General features: G+C 39.6%; 1 protein-coding gene across 1 annotated transcript in view; it reads right to left on the bottom strand.

Moving 5' to 3' along the window:
• Nucleotides 1–20,823, bottom strand: part of TAF3 (TATA-box binding protein associated factor 3) — a 173,914-nt gene that overhangs the window by 14,977 nt on the left and 138,114 nt on the right. The window contains exon 5 of the mRNA XM_073619445.1: nt 6,919–7,171. Coding sequence (XP_073475546.1) covers nt 6,919–7,171 — 253 coding nt within the window. The remainder of the gene's footprint in view (nt 1–6,918; nt 7,172–20,823) is intronic.

The raw sequence follows: 20,823 nt of genomic DNA, 5'->3' as shown, positions 1-20,823 counted from the left end.
ATTATCTCCCTTATTATTTGCCCTTATACTCGAACCCATGGCCCAATACATCAGAACAAACCAAACTATAACTGGCATTGAAGTAGGAGGTATTACACACAAATTATGTATATTTGCAGACGATATATTACTTTTTCTATCATCACCACAGGTCTCTGGTCCTAACTTAATACCAGCTCTTGATGGATTTGCAGCCCTATCCGGCCTTATGATTAATCCTAAGAAATGCCTAGTGCTTAATATTTCACTCACAAACATGGAATTGATCCCGGCTAGGGCTGCACTCCCATTCACATGGGCAGAAAAATCAATCCCATATCTTGGAATTTATTTAACAGCATCTCATTCTGACTTATTCTCAACCAATTATCCTCCTGTATTAAGACAGATCACAAATCTAATAAAACAATGGTCGCAACTTCCTTTATCCTGGATGGGGAAGATTAATGCAATCAAAATGACTATTCTACCCAAATTGCTTTATCTATTCAGAGTCCTCCCTATTCCAATTCCTTCCTATTTTTTGAGAATAGTACAAAAAAGAGCAACTTCGTTTATATGGGGCTCTTCTAAACCACGTATACCTATACACACACTACATCTTCCCAAAAATAAAGGAGGCCTGGGATACCCTAATTTTACTAACTACTACAGAGCAGCACATTTGGCCAGTCTGTCCAAATACCATGCAAAACAGGAAATCCCATTATGGGTATTTATAGAGGCTTCAGAAAATGACCCTCTATTAATATCAAATTTATTATGGCTTGATCCTAAAGACCGCTTTAAAATTCATAATCCCATAACTAAACACTTCTTATCTCTCTGGGATAAACTAAAAATCAAATATCAGTTACAATCTCCACACAATCCTCTCCTTTCTTTTGTCAGAAATCCGGCCTTTTATCCGGCATGGATCTACCCAAATTCTTTTAAAGCTTGGACAACATCAGGCATTCAGACACTAAATGACTTCATAGCATCTAAATCATTCCTTTCATTCCCATCGCTTAGAGAAAAATATGATCTACCAAACTCTGAGATATTTAGATATCTCCAAATCAAAAATTTCTATACACCATTCCTAAAGGGGGATACACCATTATCCCAATTATCCATTTTTGAATCAATCTGTACAAAAGATCCATTTGCTAAAGGTACAATTTCATCACTTTATAATCAATTATATGGAGTAGCAAATCTTAATAGACCCTCTTACGTTCAGAGGTGGGAGGAGGACCTGGGACGAACTTTAGAAGACACGGACTGGTCTAACATATGGCTCACATCTAAGTCATCTTCACCCAACATCTTAGCACTGGAGACAAATTATAAAGTCCTAACTCGCTGGTACCTTGTACCCGCTAGAGTGGCAAAATATTCACCTAATACCTCAGCTCTTTGTTTTCGAGGATGCCCAGAAATAGGCACATATTTACACATATGGTGGACGTGCCCAGTAATCCAAACCTTCTGGAAGGAAGTCTTCGTGATTGCATCTAAAATATTTAAAAAAATAATACAACCAGATCCATATTTAACTTTACTTAATCTAAAACCGGAATGGTTAACACTCTCTCAATTCAAACTTATGATCCAACTAATAACGGCTGCAAAACAAACAGTGGCCAAGGCATGGAAATCTCCTACATTGGTACTAGCAGAAACAATTCACAGAATGAATAATACAATGTCCCATGCTAAGATGGTAGCCATCGATCAAAATCAAATTCCAAAATTTGAAAAACTTTGGCATCCTTGGATAAAACAACAGTTCCTGTCAAACTTCAATGACTCTGTCCTGTTGCCATGGTAACAGATTAAATGACTTACAGAGACACCCATTCTAAGGCTTCAAAGAGAACTAAAAAGAATAATAAACTGACGAGCGGGACAACCTTGTGGACCATACCTCTACCTTTCAACCCTTTTTCTTCTTTCTCCACCTTACGATTAAAGCTTATTATCAGAATTTATTTGACCTATATACACTCTACTTGTAAACAATATGTATAGTAGGTATAAATCATTTAAATACCTACAAAAGTAACTAAGGAAATGATATATATCTTTAATTTAGGTTTACGTGAACCCAATGTTTAATTTTTGAAATTTCATGATATTTACCTATATAAACCCTACTGTAAAACAATGAGCTTACTTTATAGATCCTTGTAAACTTACTTTATGTATCTTTATAACATTGTATACTCAATAAACTTCTTTTGACAAGGAAAAATTGTATACAATTGAAAAACACCAGTATCTTGAGCATGGTTTCTCAGCCAGGATCTGTCCTAAAGCTGGCCATAGATGGTTCAAATCTTGGCCAATTCAGAAGGGAGTCGCCACGATTTGAACCATCAATGGGCAGGCTGATTGTACCAAAGTCGATCCATCGGTTGACTTGGGTACAACCAGCATATCTGTTTTCTAGCATGTGATTATTACCAGCGACTATAGCCGCTGGCAATAATCACTGCCCCCCCCCCCCTCCGAAACCGGGAGAACGCAATGGCGCCAAGGGACCACCCGCAACTTCGAGTAGAAGTGAACAGTGCTGCAGTCTGCAGGGCCAAGGAATAGGGCAAATAAACTGTATTCTTGCACCTCAATGCTAAAAAAAACATTTAAGCCTTGAAGAGTAGGGAGCCCCAATGCAAGGCTAGATCATGTTGAATTCTCAGCATTCAACTTTAAAGTTCTAAAACAATGAAAATATACACCATAACTTTATGACCACCCACCTAATATCAAATAGGTTCCCCTTTTGCTGCCAAACAGCCCCGACCTGTTGTGGCATGGATACCACTAGACCTCGAAGGGTATGCTGTGGTTTCTGGCACCAAGCCATCTGTAGCAGATCCGTTAAGTCCTGCAATCTGTGAGGCAGGGCCTGCATGGTTTGGACTTGTTTTTCCAGCACATTCCACAGATGTTCAATTGGATTGAGATCTGGGGAATTTGGAGGCCAAGTCAAAACCTAAAACTTGTTATGTTCATTAAACCATTTCTGCAGTGTGGCAGGGCGCATTATCCTCCTGAAAGAGGCCACTGCCATCAGAGAATACTATTCCCATAAAGGGAATTGTCAAGTAACATCCACATGAATGGCAGGACCCAAGGCTTACCAGCAAAACATTGCCTCCATCACATTGCCTCCACAGGCTTGCCTTCTTCCCATAGTGTATCTTGGGGCCATCTCTTCCCCAAGAAAGTGATATGTACGCACCTGGCCATTTACATGATTTGAAAGAAAACATGATTCATCAGGCCAGGTCACCTTCCTACATTGTTCTGTGGTCCAGCTCTGGTGCTTACATATCCATTGTAGGCATATTGTGGACACTGGTCACCCTGACTGGTCTGCGGCTACTTAACCCCATACACCACAAACTGCGATGCCCACTTTTTTTCTCGCTTTCAACACATCAACTTCAGGGACAATAAGTTAACTTGCTGCCCAAGATATCCCACTGACTTTCAGATGCCATTGTAAGGAGATAATCAATGTTATTCACTTTAGCAGTCATGAAGTTATGGCTGATCAGTATAGTTCTCCAAGCATCTTTGTTTGTAATTTGCTCATGTGGACAATTAAACTTTTACAAAACTTGGCTCCTTTACAGGATTGTTAAATTCCTCACATTATCCTACAATGCACCTGGCATTCCCAAAAAGTTTATCGAAAGTAGAGCAATTGTATTCCATTAGCTATCGTTTTTATGCAGTAAACCCTGTGCCAAAGACAGAAAGCTCAATTTACTTTAACAATAAATTTGAATATCTTATGTAGGTTTCCCATAAGACCTTGCAGAATATGTGCACCCAGTTTAACAGAGGGGTCAACTTAAAGTGTACTTCCTGCATAGTCAATCACATTCAAATACAGAATGCATCCGATTTCTTGATATTAGGAACTGTAAAACTGTTTTTTAAAGTCTCAAGGTTTTTTAACTTAATACATTCTATGCATGAAGGTTAAACATCTGTGTGCAGCACCCCCCCCCCCCCCCAATACTCACCTGAGCTCCCTCTCGATCCAGTGATGTGCACGAGAGCTGAGCTTCTCCCGGGTCTCTCATTCCTCATTGTCAATCACAGCCATTGAGCCAATGAGAAGGGAGCAGGGGGTAGGACCAAGCCACAGCTCTGTGTGTCTTATGAAAACACGAAGCAGGGCTCAGGAGTGAGCACACACCAGTCCCCCCAGAGCAAGCGGCTTCTATTGAGGGCACTGGCTGAAGAGGAGGAGCCAGGAGCGACAGCAGGGGACCTGAAAGAAAATGATCAGGGCCTGCTCTGTGCAAAACCACTGCAGAGCAGGTAAATTTGACATGTTTGTTACTTATTTTATTACATTTTTTAACCACTTGATGATACAGTACATATGAGGGCAAGGCGGTTCTCCTGCGCAGGATCACATACCTAGTATATGATCCGCGCCAGGATAGGGAGCATGCCCCTGCCGCCCTGGCTATGCTGCGATTGGCTGCAGCACGAACCAATCAGCCAGTGCTGGCCGCTAACTGGTACCCGACACCCAACGATCAGCTCCAGAGATGACTGAATTACTGTGTAGGTAAACGAACACAGGACTCTTCTTCTGACAGCAGTAATGTGCTGTTTTCTGCTTCCTGCAAAGCAGGAAGTAAAAAACACCACATTGCTTAGTAGAAACAACACTCACAGTAAAACATGTTGGTCACACATTTAACCCCTTGATCGCCTTAGATGTCTAACCCTTCCCTGCCAGTGTCATTAGTACAGTGACACTGCTTATTTTTAGCAATGATCACTGTATTGGTGTCACTGGTTCCCCAAAAAATTGTCAAGTGTCAGTTAGATGTCCGATAGTCCCGTTATAAGTCACTGATCGATTTTTTTTATGGTACTGTTGGCATTTGTTTGCTCCTTTGCCCACCCCTCATTTTTATGTATTGCTTTTGGACATCTCAGCCATCTCCACTATAGCAGTTTCCTGTACAATAAAAAATGATTTTTGACAGTAAAATAAGTACAGTACAAGAGACAGGACCCTCCCTTCTAGTTATGTTCCAATTCTTGCTTGCAAAAAAACTGAGGATTGCTGTGAGGGGTTATATAAGGCTCTGACCGTGTTGTTTACCAGTGTCCAATCACTAAGGTAGCAACATATAACAGAGTCTTCTGCAACTATGCCTAAGTCCTAGCTGCCAGTGTTGCAATATATGCGCGTATACACTTGTATGTGCGTAAATTGTTGCACTCAAAAAGTGTTCTATTTTTTTTTTATGGCTCTGTACCCCTTCGCTGTATTACTGATCTTTATGCAGCTGTGTGTACTGTTCCATAAGCAACAATGCACCTGTGTTCAGATGAATAAAAAAAAGTTTTATTTTTTATTTTTACTCCCATGTACAAGTGGCCTTATTATATTTTTCATATATACTTCTCAATTATCCTATGTGACCGTGAAGCACATCCCCCACCTTAGAAATATAAATGTGGTTGGAATATTTGCATACAGATCCAGTTGCAGGAGGAAATCCAATAGAACATTTTATAAGTATTTGAATACTTGCAATTTTTATGTAGGCCAACATATTTATGTAAATCAGGAGGAACGTTCTCTTTAAAAATACACTTTATTAGACTTGCTATGTTCCAAGCTTTGTATTTTTACTTATTAGCCAAACACTCCTATTCAACTTGCTGATAACATCAAGGGTATAAAACGTTGTTACTGAGTAACTTTCCATTTACTTTATGACATCGTTGTCACTTTGAAATAAAGGACAAGTAAAATTAAACTGGAAATGTAGCCCTACTGATGAGGTAATGTTCACCACTTTAATTCTGTTAGAAAATTGCCTTACCTGCAATACATTCCATTTTGTCCCCATGTAACAGTAGTGCTGACCTAATACCACCCAATGTTTTTAAGCAATGTGAACAATCAGAACATCAACCATATAGTTTTTATTTTTTTCAAAGAACCACCAACCAGGAGGGTCACATACTTGTACCCAGTGAAGGCAGATACAACCCCAATTCCAAAAAAAAAGTTGGATAACACAAAACATCCAACGTTTAAACAGAAAAAATATACAATTTTAAGAAAAAAATAAAAAAATTTTGAAATTAATGGCAGCAACACGCTTCAAAAAAGTTGAGACAAGGCCATGTTTACCATGGTACAGCATTTCCTCTCCTTTTAGCACTCTGAAAACATTTGTAAACTGAGGAGAGCAGTTGCTGAAGCTTTGGGAGAGGAATGCTGTCCTATTCTTTCTGGATATAGAATTCTAGCTACTCAACAATCCTGGGTTGTGGTCATAGTATTTGTAGTTTCACGATGCACCAAATACATTCACTTGGTGAAAGATCTAGACTGCAGTCAGGCCAGTTAAGCACCTGGACATTAATACTGCAAAACCAGGCTGTTGTCAGATGCAGTATATGGATGTGGAAAGCCATTCATGACAGTTTAAAAGTGTTACTAAACCCTCTATCCTGTATACCCTTTGTAGGAAAAAAAAAATCTGTGTATTTACCACTATACATTAGGTTCCCGTGGCCCAGCCATTGTTGTCGCTCTCCCCTGAAGCAGCCGTGCACAGGGGACACAGGGGAGCCAGAGCTGCTGATCACATGACCAGACAAAAGCAGATTAAAAAGTGGTAAATACACAGATTTTTTTTTTTTCCCCTACAAAGGGTACACAGGATATATAGAAGGAGGGGGTAGGGAACGTTTTAAAAAACAATTCATGCTTGGCTTTTCTTCTACTTTAAAGTTTACAATTTTAAGGTAAAAGGAAATTAGAGAATTCTCGACTACTGAGCAGTGAAAATGATTTAATGTTCATAACTCTACACCTATGTGGAATAGGAATAAATGTTGTAAAGAAAAAAGGTTAATCCTGACCACACTTACCACATAGGTGCTGACTGTCTCGGTGACTACACTCCTGTAAGGAGCCTTTGAGTTTTCTTTGTTTGGTGCAGGGGTAGCAGGAGGTGGATTTGGAGCAGGTGATGCAGCTGCAGGGGCAGGAGGGGCTTGGACAGGAGGAGGCACAACAAGAACTGGAATTGGTGCTGGAGATGGGACAGGTGGAGGTGATTTAGGCAAGGATGGTGTTGTAGTTGCCTTTACCTCTGGAGTGGATACCACTTTGCTGATGACACTAGAAAAAAAAGACAAAAAAAATGATTAAATCTGGCTCTTTTCTTCCAAATATAAAAACAGGATTCCAATGATTCAGCAGCATGTCAAAAAACCTTATCTTTATACAAAAAAAGTACTTACAATGAAAGTCAAACAACGATTATGAAAGTTTAGAGAATTGGCACAAATAATAAAAAGGTGTAGATAAAAGGAGGTCAATAAAGAGAAAAGAAAGAAATAAAAAAGAAGAATAAAAAAAAGACAGCTGGACCTGACTTATGAACATTATTTTCTATTCTCCTTTTTCTCCAGTTTCCTTCCTATTAACATCGTACTCCCTTCTCCAACTGTTTCTCAGACCTCACCAACAGTATGTGTGCATTACATTGTCTCCAACACTGCTGGAGAAGGCCAAGACTTGAGAACCTTTATTCTGGAAAGCACCTCTAAGAACACACCATAATAGTGCAGGGGCTTCTCTCCATACAGGGGTTTGAGAGCTACTGGTTTTCAACAAATGTTTGGCAGCTGATACTCATTCAGACACGGAACAAACAAGAGACCTCAAATCCCCCAAACATTTAATAATGCTTATAACCCAAATGTGTTCATTTTAGCAGCAGCTGAAAAGACCCCACAACCCCAGTAGGAAAATACAATAAACAAAATAGGCACTGACTATTCAAAGTCCTAAATACCCCAATCCATATAAACATCTTTCCAAAAGTTCTCAATCTTTCCAAGTCCAATGTAGATCTAACACTTCAACACCGTCCTCTCTGGTTAGGACATATGGCATAACCAGAGAGGACAGTGTTGAAGTCTTTGGTCTACATTGGACTTGGGAAAGATTGAGAACTTTTGTAAAGAAATTTATATGGACTGGGTTATTTAGGACTTTTAATAGTTCTGATTTTATGCTTATTTAATAATGATGGACATACTAACTCATCCCATCTAATTTGTACACTTGAGGAGAAAGATGTTTCAACAATCCTCAGCCAGGGTTCTCTGGTGCAGATAGGGGGGTTGTAGAAGGGGCATATCGGCCACCGAGCCTCACACCGCCAAGATCAATGCAATGAAAAGTTTCTTCTATGTCTGAACCCTCTTCCCACTGTTTCCTGACAGTGGCTGTCACCGTCATTTTACATCGAAGTTCTGTTGGCATCTTTATGAACACCTCTTTCCCGAGAAAGCACATCTGTGAAATGCAAAGTAGCCCCTTCGCAGTCTACAACTATATGTTCTGTTCTTTATGCTATGCGACAAAATGGGTTGGTATACATCCAGTGGGTGGTATTTTTGTAAGCCGCTCCAGAGAAATGTAAATTAACTCATAGGTCTACTGCAAATAGGGCACAACATATAAGGGGTTTAGTTCAAATTTATGATGTGCAACCTTTTTAAAGCTTATTGTATTTAAAATAATCAACCAGTTCTATGCTGGGTTGATTTGATACAAATAAAACTTTGTAAAGTCCCTCTGGGCTCTTTTCACACTAGCCAACTCCAAAGTGGTGTAATTTTCAGTGCAACTTTGTAGTCTGACTTTGATACGACTTTGAAGTGACTTAATAAGACTTTTTCACTCTCTAGAATTGAAGTGGTCTCAGTCGGATCAAAGTAGCGCAGGAACCTTTTGCAGTGACTTCAGTAGTGTCAATTGTAATGGCTCTCAGAGATACATGGCATTTCACATGTCCTGCAACTTTGGGTCTCAAGTCGGATCCCAAGTTGCACAAGTGTGAAAGGAGCGTAACCCTTTTTGGTAGTCAGTCCAGACAGTAAAAAGTTGCCCTTTTTTGCCATATTTTGGGATGTGGTGCTAGATTATCTTGATTTGGATTGTTGACATTATTTTGGCTGAACAAAAAGAAAAAGACCAGTCTTCACCAACCCCATTTTTTTTTTGTAATGTACGTATGTATGCAAGTACATTTAGTCCTGGTTCACACTGGTGTGATGCGGGTAACCCTGTGTAATGGAAATTTGTAAGTTCTGTATATAATTGTATTGTATTTTGTATGTATTGCACACTGCCCTCACTGTGCACACGGCACTAATAATATTTTCAGTAAATGTTTACATTCTTTTGAGTCCTGATTAGAATAAGCCTGCCTATGTAACGCCCCTTGTTACCATGAACGTACAATTGTAATATTAATGTGATACCTACGTAATCATGTGCATAAAAACCTTCAATTGCGTCATTATAAAGCAGAACAGTTATTTGGAAAGATGCTGAGCATATCTTTTGTGTCTGTTCCCTACTGCAGTAGTTATTAATTTGGAACCACTAATCAATATGAGGATAGGAGTTGCCTATTATCAATTTAACCGAGTCAGCATGGCGAGCTTTGCCTTAGGAGGGGATTCCAGGTGACCCTGAGTATCCGAAACGAGGAGCTTGAGACGATCCGGGAATTTCTGATAATCAGCCGGCTGAGGTAAGCCTTTTGCTTACATTTGAGTTATCAGACTTCCTTGATCGGTAAGGCATTTTTGGGACAAAGGGTACCTATTTTACTCCCCTTAATCGAACTGTATTGATTGGTGGTTATATGTTATGTTGTCCCTGTCTATTGTCCATTGGAGTGTTATAGATAAGAAAGGGAAGAATAGTGCTGTTCACAGGTATATGTAGTACATCTGCTAGATAAAGTAGTTTAGAGGCAAGAGGGTATAGGCACAAGTAGAGAAGAGAGAAGACTGGCCAGTCATTATGGGCATTGAATTAAGTAAGAGAATGAAGGGTAAGAGACCCTCAAAAATGCCCAGCGCAAGAGGAGCGCTATATATGATGAACCAAAGGTGCGGTTCCGCCTATACTGAGCCCCTAGATTAATGGTTAGAGTGGACAGGGATCCACAATGGGTAACTGGGTTACCAAAAGGTCCATAGGGACTAAGAATCATGCAGAGTAAACAGCTAGAGAAACAGCTATCTATGTGAGCAGGATGGATCAAGGGTGACAATAACACTAGACAGAAAGGGACATTTTCATGTTAAGTTGTGGGATGAATTTGGGGTCAGGCACTACAACTAGTAAAGTCAGAAACAGAGAAATGAGAGTTAAAACAGAATACTTTATATGTTGTCAGAGAGGGAAGATGGGATGAGCACTCTGGCTCCCCCTTTGATCATAGAAGCTAGATATAAACAAAATAAGGAAAGCAGAATTTAGGCAGGGAAATATTAATGAGAGTTAAAAGAAATTGAGAGAATGATATGCATGTGTTGTGTACAAATGGGGAAAAATGTAAGCGATTTTAGAGAGATATTGGTGTATGTGTGTGCGAATGCTGGGACCTTTAGTTCTATTGCTTGTGTGTGTGTCATGTACGCAGATGTGACCCCCTCCTTTGTGCTCTCATGAACGAATGTGGCTGAGATGAGAGGTCAGTGATAAGCTGGAAGGACACCATGCCAATTCCAGTTTTTTAGACAAAACATGTGCCGGGGTAAGGAATCTAATGGTAAACAATGTGATCACAATTATTTTGAATCTGTTTTCCAAACATGGTAAAATGAAGGTTACATTTAACCGTGTATTACACAAATTGAATATCCTTTGATAGTGGAAACAGTGCATTTAAAAAAGGGAAATTAAGTAAAATTAAGTAATAATGAGTATTAATTTCTAATATGAGTTTAACAATTTTATTAATAGTATAGATATATTGAAACTGGTTTAGACAACCTTTGGTTGGAAATGAAGTCCAGGTTAATGGGGAAATTTGTAATGAATGAGATTAGTTTAGATTAAGATAACAATTTTGTAATTTTACATTTATACAATAAGCCCTTATTGAGAGAAAAAAAAGATTAAGATGAGGTTGTTATTTGGAATACAGCTGCCATAATATTTAACAAAGCCAAGATGGATGGAATACATAAGTTCTTCTACAAAAATGATATTGTAAGGTTTTTGATGATAACTTGATGTGCGGTCCATGATGTAAGAGTAATAATAAATAAAATTTAAATATAACAGACCCATCACATCAAGTCCACACACCCTGTTAGGATAGATGCAGATTACTGGTCCTTTTATTTTATTTATTTTTATTTTTGAAATCCAAAGCAGAATGTGTGGATTGTGAAATGATGTGCCCCTTTTTCTTGTAAGTACAGTGGTATAAGCAGAAGAATATTTTGGATTTATGGGCATCTCTCCATGACCGCAGGGTATTGTTATCATTTATTATAATATTGCCAGGAAGAAGTTGTCTTTTGAAACATGAAACTGGAGTTCTTACACAAATAGCATGATAGAAAACAAGCCATTGTAATATATTTATGCAAGCTGGACCCAGTAATGAAGGGTTCATCCCGATATATCAAAGCTGTAGCTTTTATGCAAAGGTGCTATTAGACAAAGTTAGATATTATTTTGGTCAATGGTCCGACATTCCGCGCAGCAAATATACAGATAACTAAATGTTTGTCTAATGAAAGGTTTAAAATATGAGTTTATTTATGTACAAATCTAACAATGAAAAATGCGTACATTTGAATCCAGCCACCTTATTGCCTCTATTGGAGGAGGCTGGAGACAAAGGAAGACGTGTGTTAAATTGATGTGGGAATCAGCTGCTGTGAGCCCAGTGCAGGACACACTCCCTGAAGACCCAGATATTACATTTTTTGTAGATTTGAGTATGCAGTTCATCACCCAGAAGGATACTCTGTATTCAAAGTCATTGGATCCTTTTTCCCCAGCTCAAGAAGCAGAGCTCCATGTTTTAGCAAAGCCTGTGAGTTATAAAAAGAGTGTATATTTATATAGATAGTCGAGATATAGAGAGCTTTTGGTTTCATTTGAAGGGCCAGAAGTTTGTTTTTACTTCGGCAGGTAAACCAATAAAGCATGCCAAGTTAATTTGATTGGCTGTTTTCAGCCTTCCAGGTTCTTGCTGAGGTAGCCATATTAACTTTCACACATGGAAGCAGACCAGATGACTAAGGATGCTGCATTTACAGCCTCGGACACTTGATGGGTCTGTGCAACTCACAGATTCCACCCTAGTTCTGGCCGAGTATAGCTGGGATTAATAATTCAACTTTAAGGACCCCAGAACGAGAAGAACAAGTGGTCCACAGGGGGCAACTTCTTATGAAACAGGACTTTGGAAAAGGTGATCATTTGTCTGCCAGCCACTCTTTTCCCTCCAGCTCGACACATGGACCGTGTCATCAGTCACAAGCAGTTATGGCTGCCTTAGTAAATGAGCATGGGATAGAGCCAGGGTTCTCCACAGTTGTTTTACTAACATACCACTTCTTGTTTTACCTGTTATCAAAGGTGTTACCAAAAGCTGAACATCCCTCCCAGAGATTACAAAAAAGATATATCCAGATGCCCAAGTCAGGATCTTACGAGTATGCATTTTGTCTGTATGGACATGTTTTTTGGATGTCCAGTGGCAAATTCTACTGCAAAGGCCACAGTAAAAAGTGTTATCAGAAGTAGTTTGTAAGTACAGAGTGCCAGGGAGTACAGAGAGTAACAGAGGAAATCATTTTTTATAGAAGAGTCCTTAATAGAAGTTTTGAGGTTTTGTTTTTTACACCCCTTACTGTCTACAATGTAGTGGACAAAGTAGAGTAAGAAACTAGAAAACTTTTGCCTGAATGTTTTCTTATATTTTATCAAGCCTCTAAGGGGGATGTTGGACTCTCTATCTATGGGATTTGGTTTGGGAGGGTGTTACTCATATTTTGTCTCAGCAGCTGAAGTCCTCCATTCGGATCTCACAGAGAACGTTGCTGATCTTTTAAGGTTTTTTGACAAACTCATTTATGTGTTTTCTCCCCAATTCCAGATCCTAAAAGTTTGGAAGGATCTAAAACTAAAGCCAGGTGACTTGTGGATTGTTAAGAGCCATTTATATATAAGGAAATGTTTGGAGACTCAATACAGCATCTATTTCATGTACAGTTTTTGCAAAACTTGAAGGAAAAGTCACCTGGATCCACACCAGACACTGCAAAAATGACTAAATTAAAGAAATCTCTGTGTTTGATTTGTTTCCCTCTTGTGATCACAGTCTAGGGTACTTTTTTGATTCAATTACTTTATTTGTAAGGGATATATATATTTGAAAAGTAGTTTAGCCATGTTGAAGTCATATTTTGTCTTTTGTACGTCTTCCATTTTATGTAGAATTGTCTGTGTTTACATATGCTGATAAGTCAGCATGCTCACAATTAAGCTAGAAGGTCATTCTGGCCACAGGAGTGTACAGCCAGTACTCTGTAAATATGTCTTATCAATCATTTGTTTTTCACAATGAAAAGTCATTTTGTAATGAAAAAGTTGCTCAGCTATTATTTTCTCCACAATGGAGTTTTTTTGTCTCTTTGGCCAGGACTACCTCCACCTAAGTGTGTGGAGGTTCCAGGTTAAAGGTTATAGCAGGTATGGTTAGTGATCAAAATATTGATCAAAAGAGGGGAGACTGTAATGGAAATTTGTAAGTTCTGTATATAATTGTATTGTATTTTGTATGTATTGCACACTGCCCTCACTGTGCACACGGCACTAATAATATTTTCAGTAAATGTTTACATTCTTTCGAGTCCTGATTAGAATAAGCCTGCCTATGTAACGCCCCTTGTTACCATGAACGTACAATTGTAATATTAATGTGATACCTACGTAATCATGTGCATAAAAACCTTCAATTGCGTCATAATAAAGCAGAACAGTTATTTGGAAAGATGCTGAGCGTATCTTTTGTGTCTGTTCCCTACTGCAGTAGTTATTATTAATTTGGAACCACTAATCAATATGAGGATAGGAGTTGCCTATTATCAATTTAACCGAGTCACCTGCGATTCATGCCGGTTCCGGCAACGCACCAGAATTGCACACTGGTTCACACTGAGATCTGCGAACCGCTGGGGGTATCAATGTAAAGTTAATGACATCCCCAGATCGGTTCACAGAACGCAGTGTGAACCATCAAAAGGTACAGGAATCGGATCGCATAGGTGTGAACACCCAGTGCAATCTGATTCCAGAGCAGACCAAAAAGGTCCTGCACCATACTGATGCGAATGCGATTTCAGCCATAGTTTGTATGGCTAAAAATCGCATTGCACAGACATTGCATGTGATGCGCACAGCATAGCGGTGTGAACCGCATGCAATGTCTGATCGCAAAAGTGTGAACTCAGCCCTAATGGCAACAAACACGACGTGCCTTGTTTTAACCCATTTGTAAAACCATTCTATTCCAGGCTTTGCAGAGTCTTTACTATAGACACCATGATACACAGGTGTAAATTGTCTCTTTGTTACTCAGGTTACCTGCTAGTCATATGCTAAATACTACACTTTGAGTCTAGGAGGATGTCTACAAAACAAAGTAATGTGCCTTTACTTTTCCCTTTAAGTCCTTTAAGATAAGAATGTTATGGCTGAACAAAAAGTGTATGCTGGTGCTATTACCCTGGAATTTGCATCAACAGGAACCAGACAAATAGGACAATACAATCGCACATGAAAGGTAGCACTGTAAGATTATTTCTAACATCAATTATAGGAAATTATAGTAATTGTGTGCGACAGAAACAGACTTGACATTGCTAGTATTGTACAACTAAAAATGCCATATTTCCATGTATTTAGACACCATTAGCTTAATTTATATATTATACAGATACTGCTGTAGCTTTCTGTAAAGAAATTACCTGACAGCGAGTGTCAATTTTAAACGGACAACATTAAAATAAGTTAAGCAAACTGGATTGCATAAAACAACGCAGGAAAGTGAAAAGACCAGCAAAATAAAATCCACATACGCAGCTGCAGAGTCCACACATTATGGAAATCACAATTATAATTGCAAAAGCAGTTCTAAAAACAAGCTTGGACCACATGAGATCAGAACTGTTCATTTGCCTGCTGATTAAGTAGGAACAGTGGTATGCATTAACAATAAGAAAAGTCATTTGTATTCAATGTTATTAAAAAGAATTAAACACACATAAAGAAGTGTAGACATCATAATCAGTAAATATGGAGTCTGGAGTTTGAAACAAAATGTGGGAACTACTCGAACGAACATTAATAGAGACCAATTTTAGTGCTGATAACTTTTATCTCCAAGATGAAGGAGTGTCTACGTCTTTCAGCTTCTAACATTAAAAGACATTACAAATATTTGCTAATTCAATACTTCCTTCCTGAAACGATTCTAGGAGCAAAGGATTTCTGGCAGGCAGAAAGGCAAACGCGTAAACACTGTAACTTCAGCAGTTAAAATGTTTCCTGCTGACTTCCTTAGTAGTGTCAAGTAGAGTCTACTCAAAGTTTAATATATAGAGCCTTCAGGCCAGCATCCAGGCCAACATGGACACACAGGTAAACAGTCCAAAACGGAACACCATTTACACTTATACCAACATGATATTCAACTTTATTTCTGAGGCTCTTCTCAATGCTTTTATCAATTTAAAAAAGGGACACGCTACAATTTTGGGCTTACTTATGTTATAGATCTTTAACAGTTTAAAATATTTTTTTAAATTCCTGACTTTCTTCCATAGCAAATCCTTACAACTGCAACTGTAAGTCAAGCAGTGTTAATTTCGTCTACCAAAATAAATTTCGTCAGCTGCATTTTTTCAGAGACGAAAACTAAACCAAAAATAAAACTTGAATTACGTCAATTGACAAAAACTAAAGAAAATAAATTCCAAATTTCATCAACGAACGAAAACAGAACAAAAATGTGAGGAAGGGATATTTACCTGCCGCGAGCTCAGTGAGTAGGATCACGGGTTTACCCGCAATCGTCTCACGGAGAGGAACAACGGGGAGATGCTAATGTAAACAAGCATCTCCCCATTCTGCCTAGTGACAGTGTCACTGGTCACAGCTCCCTGTGATCGGGAGCTATGATCAGTGAAGTGTCACTCGTAGCCACACCCCCTAACAGTTAGAATCACTCCCTAGGACACACTTAACCGTTCCTAGCCAGCTAGTGGTTAACCCCTTCACTGCCAGTGTCATTTTTACAATTTTTTTAGCATTGATCGCTGTAAAAATGACAATAGTCCCAAAAATATGTAAAAATTGACCGATGTGTCCGCCATAATGTCGCAGTCACGATAAAAATCGCCGCCATTACTAGTAAAAAAAAAAAAATTAATATAAAAATGCCATAAAACTAACCCCTACACCAATCAAATGCTTCTTGCGATTTGTTTTACCAAAAATATGAAGAAGAATACGTGTCAGCCTAAACTAAGGGAAAAAATAGTTTTTTTTATATATTTTTTGGGGATATTTATTATAGCAAAAAGTAAAATAATAATGTTTTTTTTTCAAAATTGTCGCTCTATTTTTGTTTATAGAGCAAAAAATAAAAATCACAGAGGTGATCAAATACCACCAATAGAAAGCTCTATTTGTGGGGAAAAAGGATGTCAATTTTGTTTGGGAGTCACGTCGCACGACCGCGCAATTATCAGTTAAAGGGACGCAGTGCCGAATTGCAAAAAGTGCTTTGGTCTTTGGCCAGCCAAATGGTCTAGGGCTTAAGTGGTTAAAGCCCCAGCACCCTGACTCTATTGGCTGAGAGACGCAGGCTCCCTCTTTCTGCCTGCTGCCTGGGAGTTCTGGAATAATGCTCTGCAAAATCGGGCTTAAGTATTGGGAGGGCTGAGGGGGGAGCTGCACACTGAAGGTTTTTTTTCTATGCATGAAGGTAAAAAAACCTTCAGCCTTTACAACCACTTCAACCACTTAAGGACCGGCCTATTTTTCAGACTCAGGTGTTTACAGTTAAAATAATTTTTTTTGCTAGAAAATTATATAGAACCCCCAAACATTATATATATATATTTTTTCAGACACCCAAGAGAATAAAAACGGTGGTGGTTGCAATACTTTTTACATGCCTGACAAAGGGGTCCTGCATGACTCCGAAGCGTTGCACTCTCCTTGTGTTGTCATCATGCAATAAATTACACATTTGGACGCCATCTACGCCGTTCCATGGTGTGCTGGCAAATATCTTCATCGTTGCAATACTTTGTCACGCCGTATTAGCGCAGCGCTCTCACAAGCCCACTTTTTTTTTGGAAAAAAATACACTTTTTTGAATTTAAAAAATAAGACAACAGTAAAGTTAGCCCAAGTTTTTTTTCATATTGTGAAAGAGAAGGTTATGCTGAGTAAATTGATACCCAACATGTCATGCCTCAAAATTGCGGCGGTCGTGGAATGGCGACAGTTTTACCATTAAAAATCTCCATAGGCGACGGTTAAAAATTTATACAGGTTACCAGTTTTGAGTTACAGAGGTCTAGGGCTAGAATTATTGCTCTTGCTCCAACGATCGTGGCGATGCCTCACATGTGTGGTTTGAACACTGTTTTCATATGCAGGCGCTACTTACGTATGCGGTCGCTTCTGCGAGGGAGCTGGAAGGGGCCATTCAATTTTTTTTTTTCTTATTTTACTTTATATTTTGACTCTGTCCTCTTAAAAAAAAAAAATAAATAAAATTTGGGTCATTTTTATTCCTATTTACAAAGAATGTAAACATCCCTCGTAATAGAAAAAAAAAGCATGACAGGACCTCTTAAATATGAGATCTGGGGTCAAAAAGACCTCAGATCTCATATTTACACTAAAATGTAATTAAAAAAAAAAAAAAAAAAAAATTTACCCTTTAAGAGCATTTGGCGGAAGGGACATTTGACGTTGCTTCCGCCCTTTAATGCTATGGAGCCGAGCGGGGGCCATCTGCCCCTCACTCAGCATCCAGGCTCAGAGGAGAGCAGATGTGATCATCTCCGCCACAACCGACGGCCCCGGTAAGTGGCGGAGACAACCGGAGCACGGCGGGAGGGGCCCTTTCCTGCCCCCAATAACTTTTATCTGAAAGCGGAACGCCCGCTGAATAGGATACCGGGATTATGGCAGCAGTTTGAAGAAATTCCTCCTCAAACTGCCAACGTATAATGACAGCAAGTGGTCCGTAAGTGGTTAAATAATGCATTACAATTTAACTAAACCCAGATTTTAGTCGACTAAAACGTACTGGAGATTTTATTAGATTAGAAATGAAAATGGCATTTTAGTCAAAAGACCAAAGAATACACAAAAAAGAGCTCCCTGCAAAGAAGACACTTAATGCACACCAACTCATCCGCTGCCTGCACCACTGAGCCCCGCCGAGTAACCGCTACCCAAAGAATCTTCAAGAAATTACACATTTCAGAAGTGTTGGATACCTGCTCTCCTGCTGTATAATATGAGTTCTCCCACCATCCTACTTAACTACTGTGTCCTGTATTGATGTAGAGTCTGGCAGGAGGAACACAATAGAAGGTAAAGACCACAAATGTGGGACAAACGTGGGACCACAAATGTTGGGCAAGCAGAACATATGTTCCGCTTACCCAAATCTTCGGAGATGATGGTACGCACCGCGTCAGTCGCCGAACACGTCTAGGGTTCTGCTGGTCAATGGCTGTCCAGAATGTGGCTCATCCTCAGTCGTTTCCTTTCCTTCGCAAAAGCACTTGAACCAGTCGTAAACGCATTTTCTGCTCGCGGCTTCCATTCTGTACACCTGCACCAACATTTCATGCATCTCTGTCACCGGTTTCCCCCAATTTGTAGCAGAAATGTTCACTCGTTACTCCATTGCACTGTGTGCCTACCTCTCAAGGACTACGCTCGACTGCCCGCAGCAGGTTTACCCTGATGGTCACGTGTACTCCACGCTAGGTGGCATTTCTCGATGTGGCTCTGGATAGCCATGTGCATGCGCGAGCACCTGGCCCATGTTGCCATTGAGATATCGGACCATTCACCAAATTTTTTAGACACACCTCGTACAGCAAAGGAAAATTTGCTTTGGTAAGTGCAACATAGCAGTATCATGATGCACTATAACTAGATTTATTTGCACAGATGTCGGTGGAATCAACATGCAGATCCATTCTTAGATGTAGAATGTAAATAGTGTCCCATTTTGGCAAGACTGATCATTGTGACTGGCAGATTATGCAGAAACAGTGCCAACTCTATACTTTAACTTCCACATGAGCAACACGGTTCAGGTCAGCCGCATCACCATGGTTTGTCAGCTAAGAAAATTACACCAACAAACAGCTGCAAGACAGCTTGTTTATTTGCCGTGATTAGATTTAAATTTCTGTGGCGTTTGCTTTCTTAAATGGGCTACATTATTAACTTCTGTGGCTTTCTAAGAGCTAGAAAAAAAATGCCTTCAACCCATCTCTACCTGCCGAAGGCTGTTTCTCATTGTACGGTTTCATCATAAAACTCAAAGCAGAAATCAGATTTCACCGATTTCTTTCATCCTAGGTCTCCTTGCCAAATAAAGACTCGAAGATATGAGCTTTTATTTACAATATAGGCTATAAATCAAAGGGTTAAAACAAGTTCTCGCCCTATATACTGTACACCGCTACTACTTTTTTTGCTTTATGCAGTCACTCAGCAGTCTTTAATGCGGCTATCCAGCTCTTAACAGTTTTTATTTCTTGGTAATAAACCACTAAACTCCACATTGTAAAATAATTTGGAGGCCCATTAGCACAGCAATAAACATGGACTGTCCCTGCCAGAGAACCATTGTTTAACTTTTCCCAAACAGTGGTTTACCCTTCCACATTCTTCTCCCTGCAGTATCATTTCTTCCTCCTCATTTAATTCCACTGCAGGTTCTCCTTCATAGGCTTCTGTTGAATGAGCAATCTCTAGCAAAGTAACCAACACCGCCCACAGCTGTATCCCACAATAGGCCCATGCTGCTAGCATTACGTTTTCTGTAGGATTTGGTCACGCTGCCCTAACTGCTGCAGACACTAGCCTTATTCATAAAAACGTGCAGAAGGAGGGATTTTCAGCAGGATTCCTTTACCTGTTTCCCCACCACAAAACAGTGAAATAAATAGATTGGGTCATAAGATGCTTGGCCTGAAATGCAAACCAACAGCTTGACAAGTCAATAAAGAGCCACCCATTCTTACCCAAACACTGAGAAAGCTAAGGTTAAGGGCAAACACTATTTGAATATGACCATGAGGGGCACCTTAATGAACCGTAGTCTTCAATTTCGGAATACAAACACTAAGGTTAGTGCTATTTAAATGGCAAGGCCAAAGCCGGGATGGGATGCCCACCTTTATTTACGCATCTTAAAACAGCAAATAGTGAATGCTGAGCTCTGATAACCTTTAAAATACATTAGAGCAGAAGAAAAGAAATTTAGATCAACACTACAGATAATCAAAGGAGATTGCAGGCTCTAAAAAACAAAAAACAGTAGTTTAAGTTACTGTATTTATTTAAAAATGTCTTAAAAAGAGAAGTACAGCCAAAGCTTGATTAGCTGTGCTTCTCCTGTGGTTCACAGGAGTACAGTTCCTTCTGTGACCCGATTTCAGCAGACAGCGGGCTGCTGTCACAAAGCCAGTCCAGGCTGGGGAAAGATCCTGACAATCTAGTCGGGATATGCCCACAACCCTGGACCGCCACCTGGCTCAGCCTGGGCCAGCCGCTCCGAGCCCCTCCACAGCCCAGCACTCCACAGTGCTTGTTGTGGGAAGAGCAGACAGCTCTGCTCAGGGAGCTCTGAGAACCGAACATACAGTGGTATTTGATTGCTCAGTTCT

The sequence above is a fragment of the Aquarana catesbeiana genome, linkage group LG03 (assembly GCF_042186555.1).
Source record: "Aquarana catesbeiana isolate 2022-GZ linkage group LG03, ASM4218655v1, whole genome shotgun sequence".
Taxonomy (NCBI): Eukaryota; Metazoa; Chordata; class Amphibia; order Anura; family Ranidae; genus Aquarana; species Aquarana catesbeiana.
The sequence above is the reverse complement of the archived record's forward strand: the minus strand, read 5'-3'. Positions and strand labels throughout refer to the sequence as shown.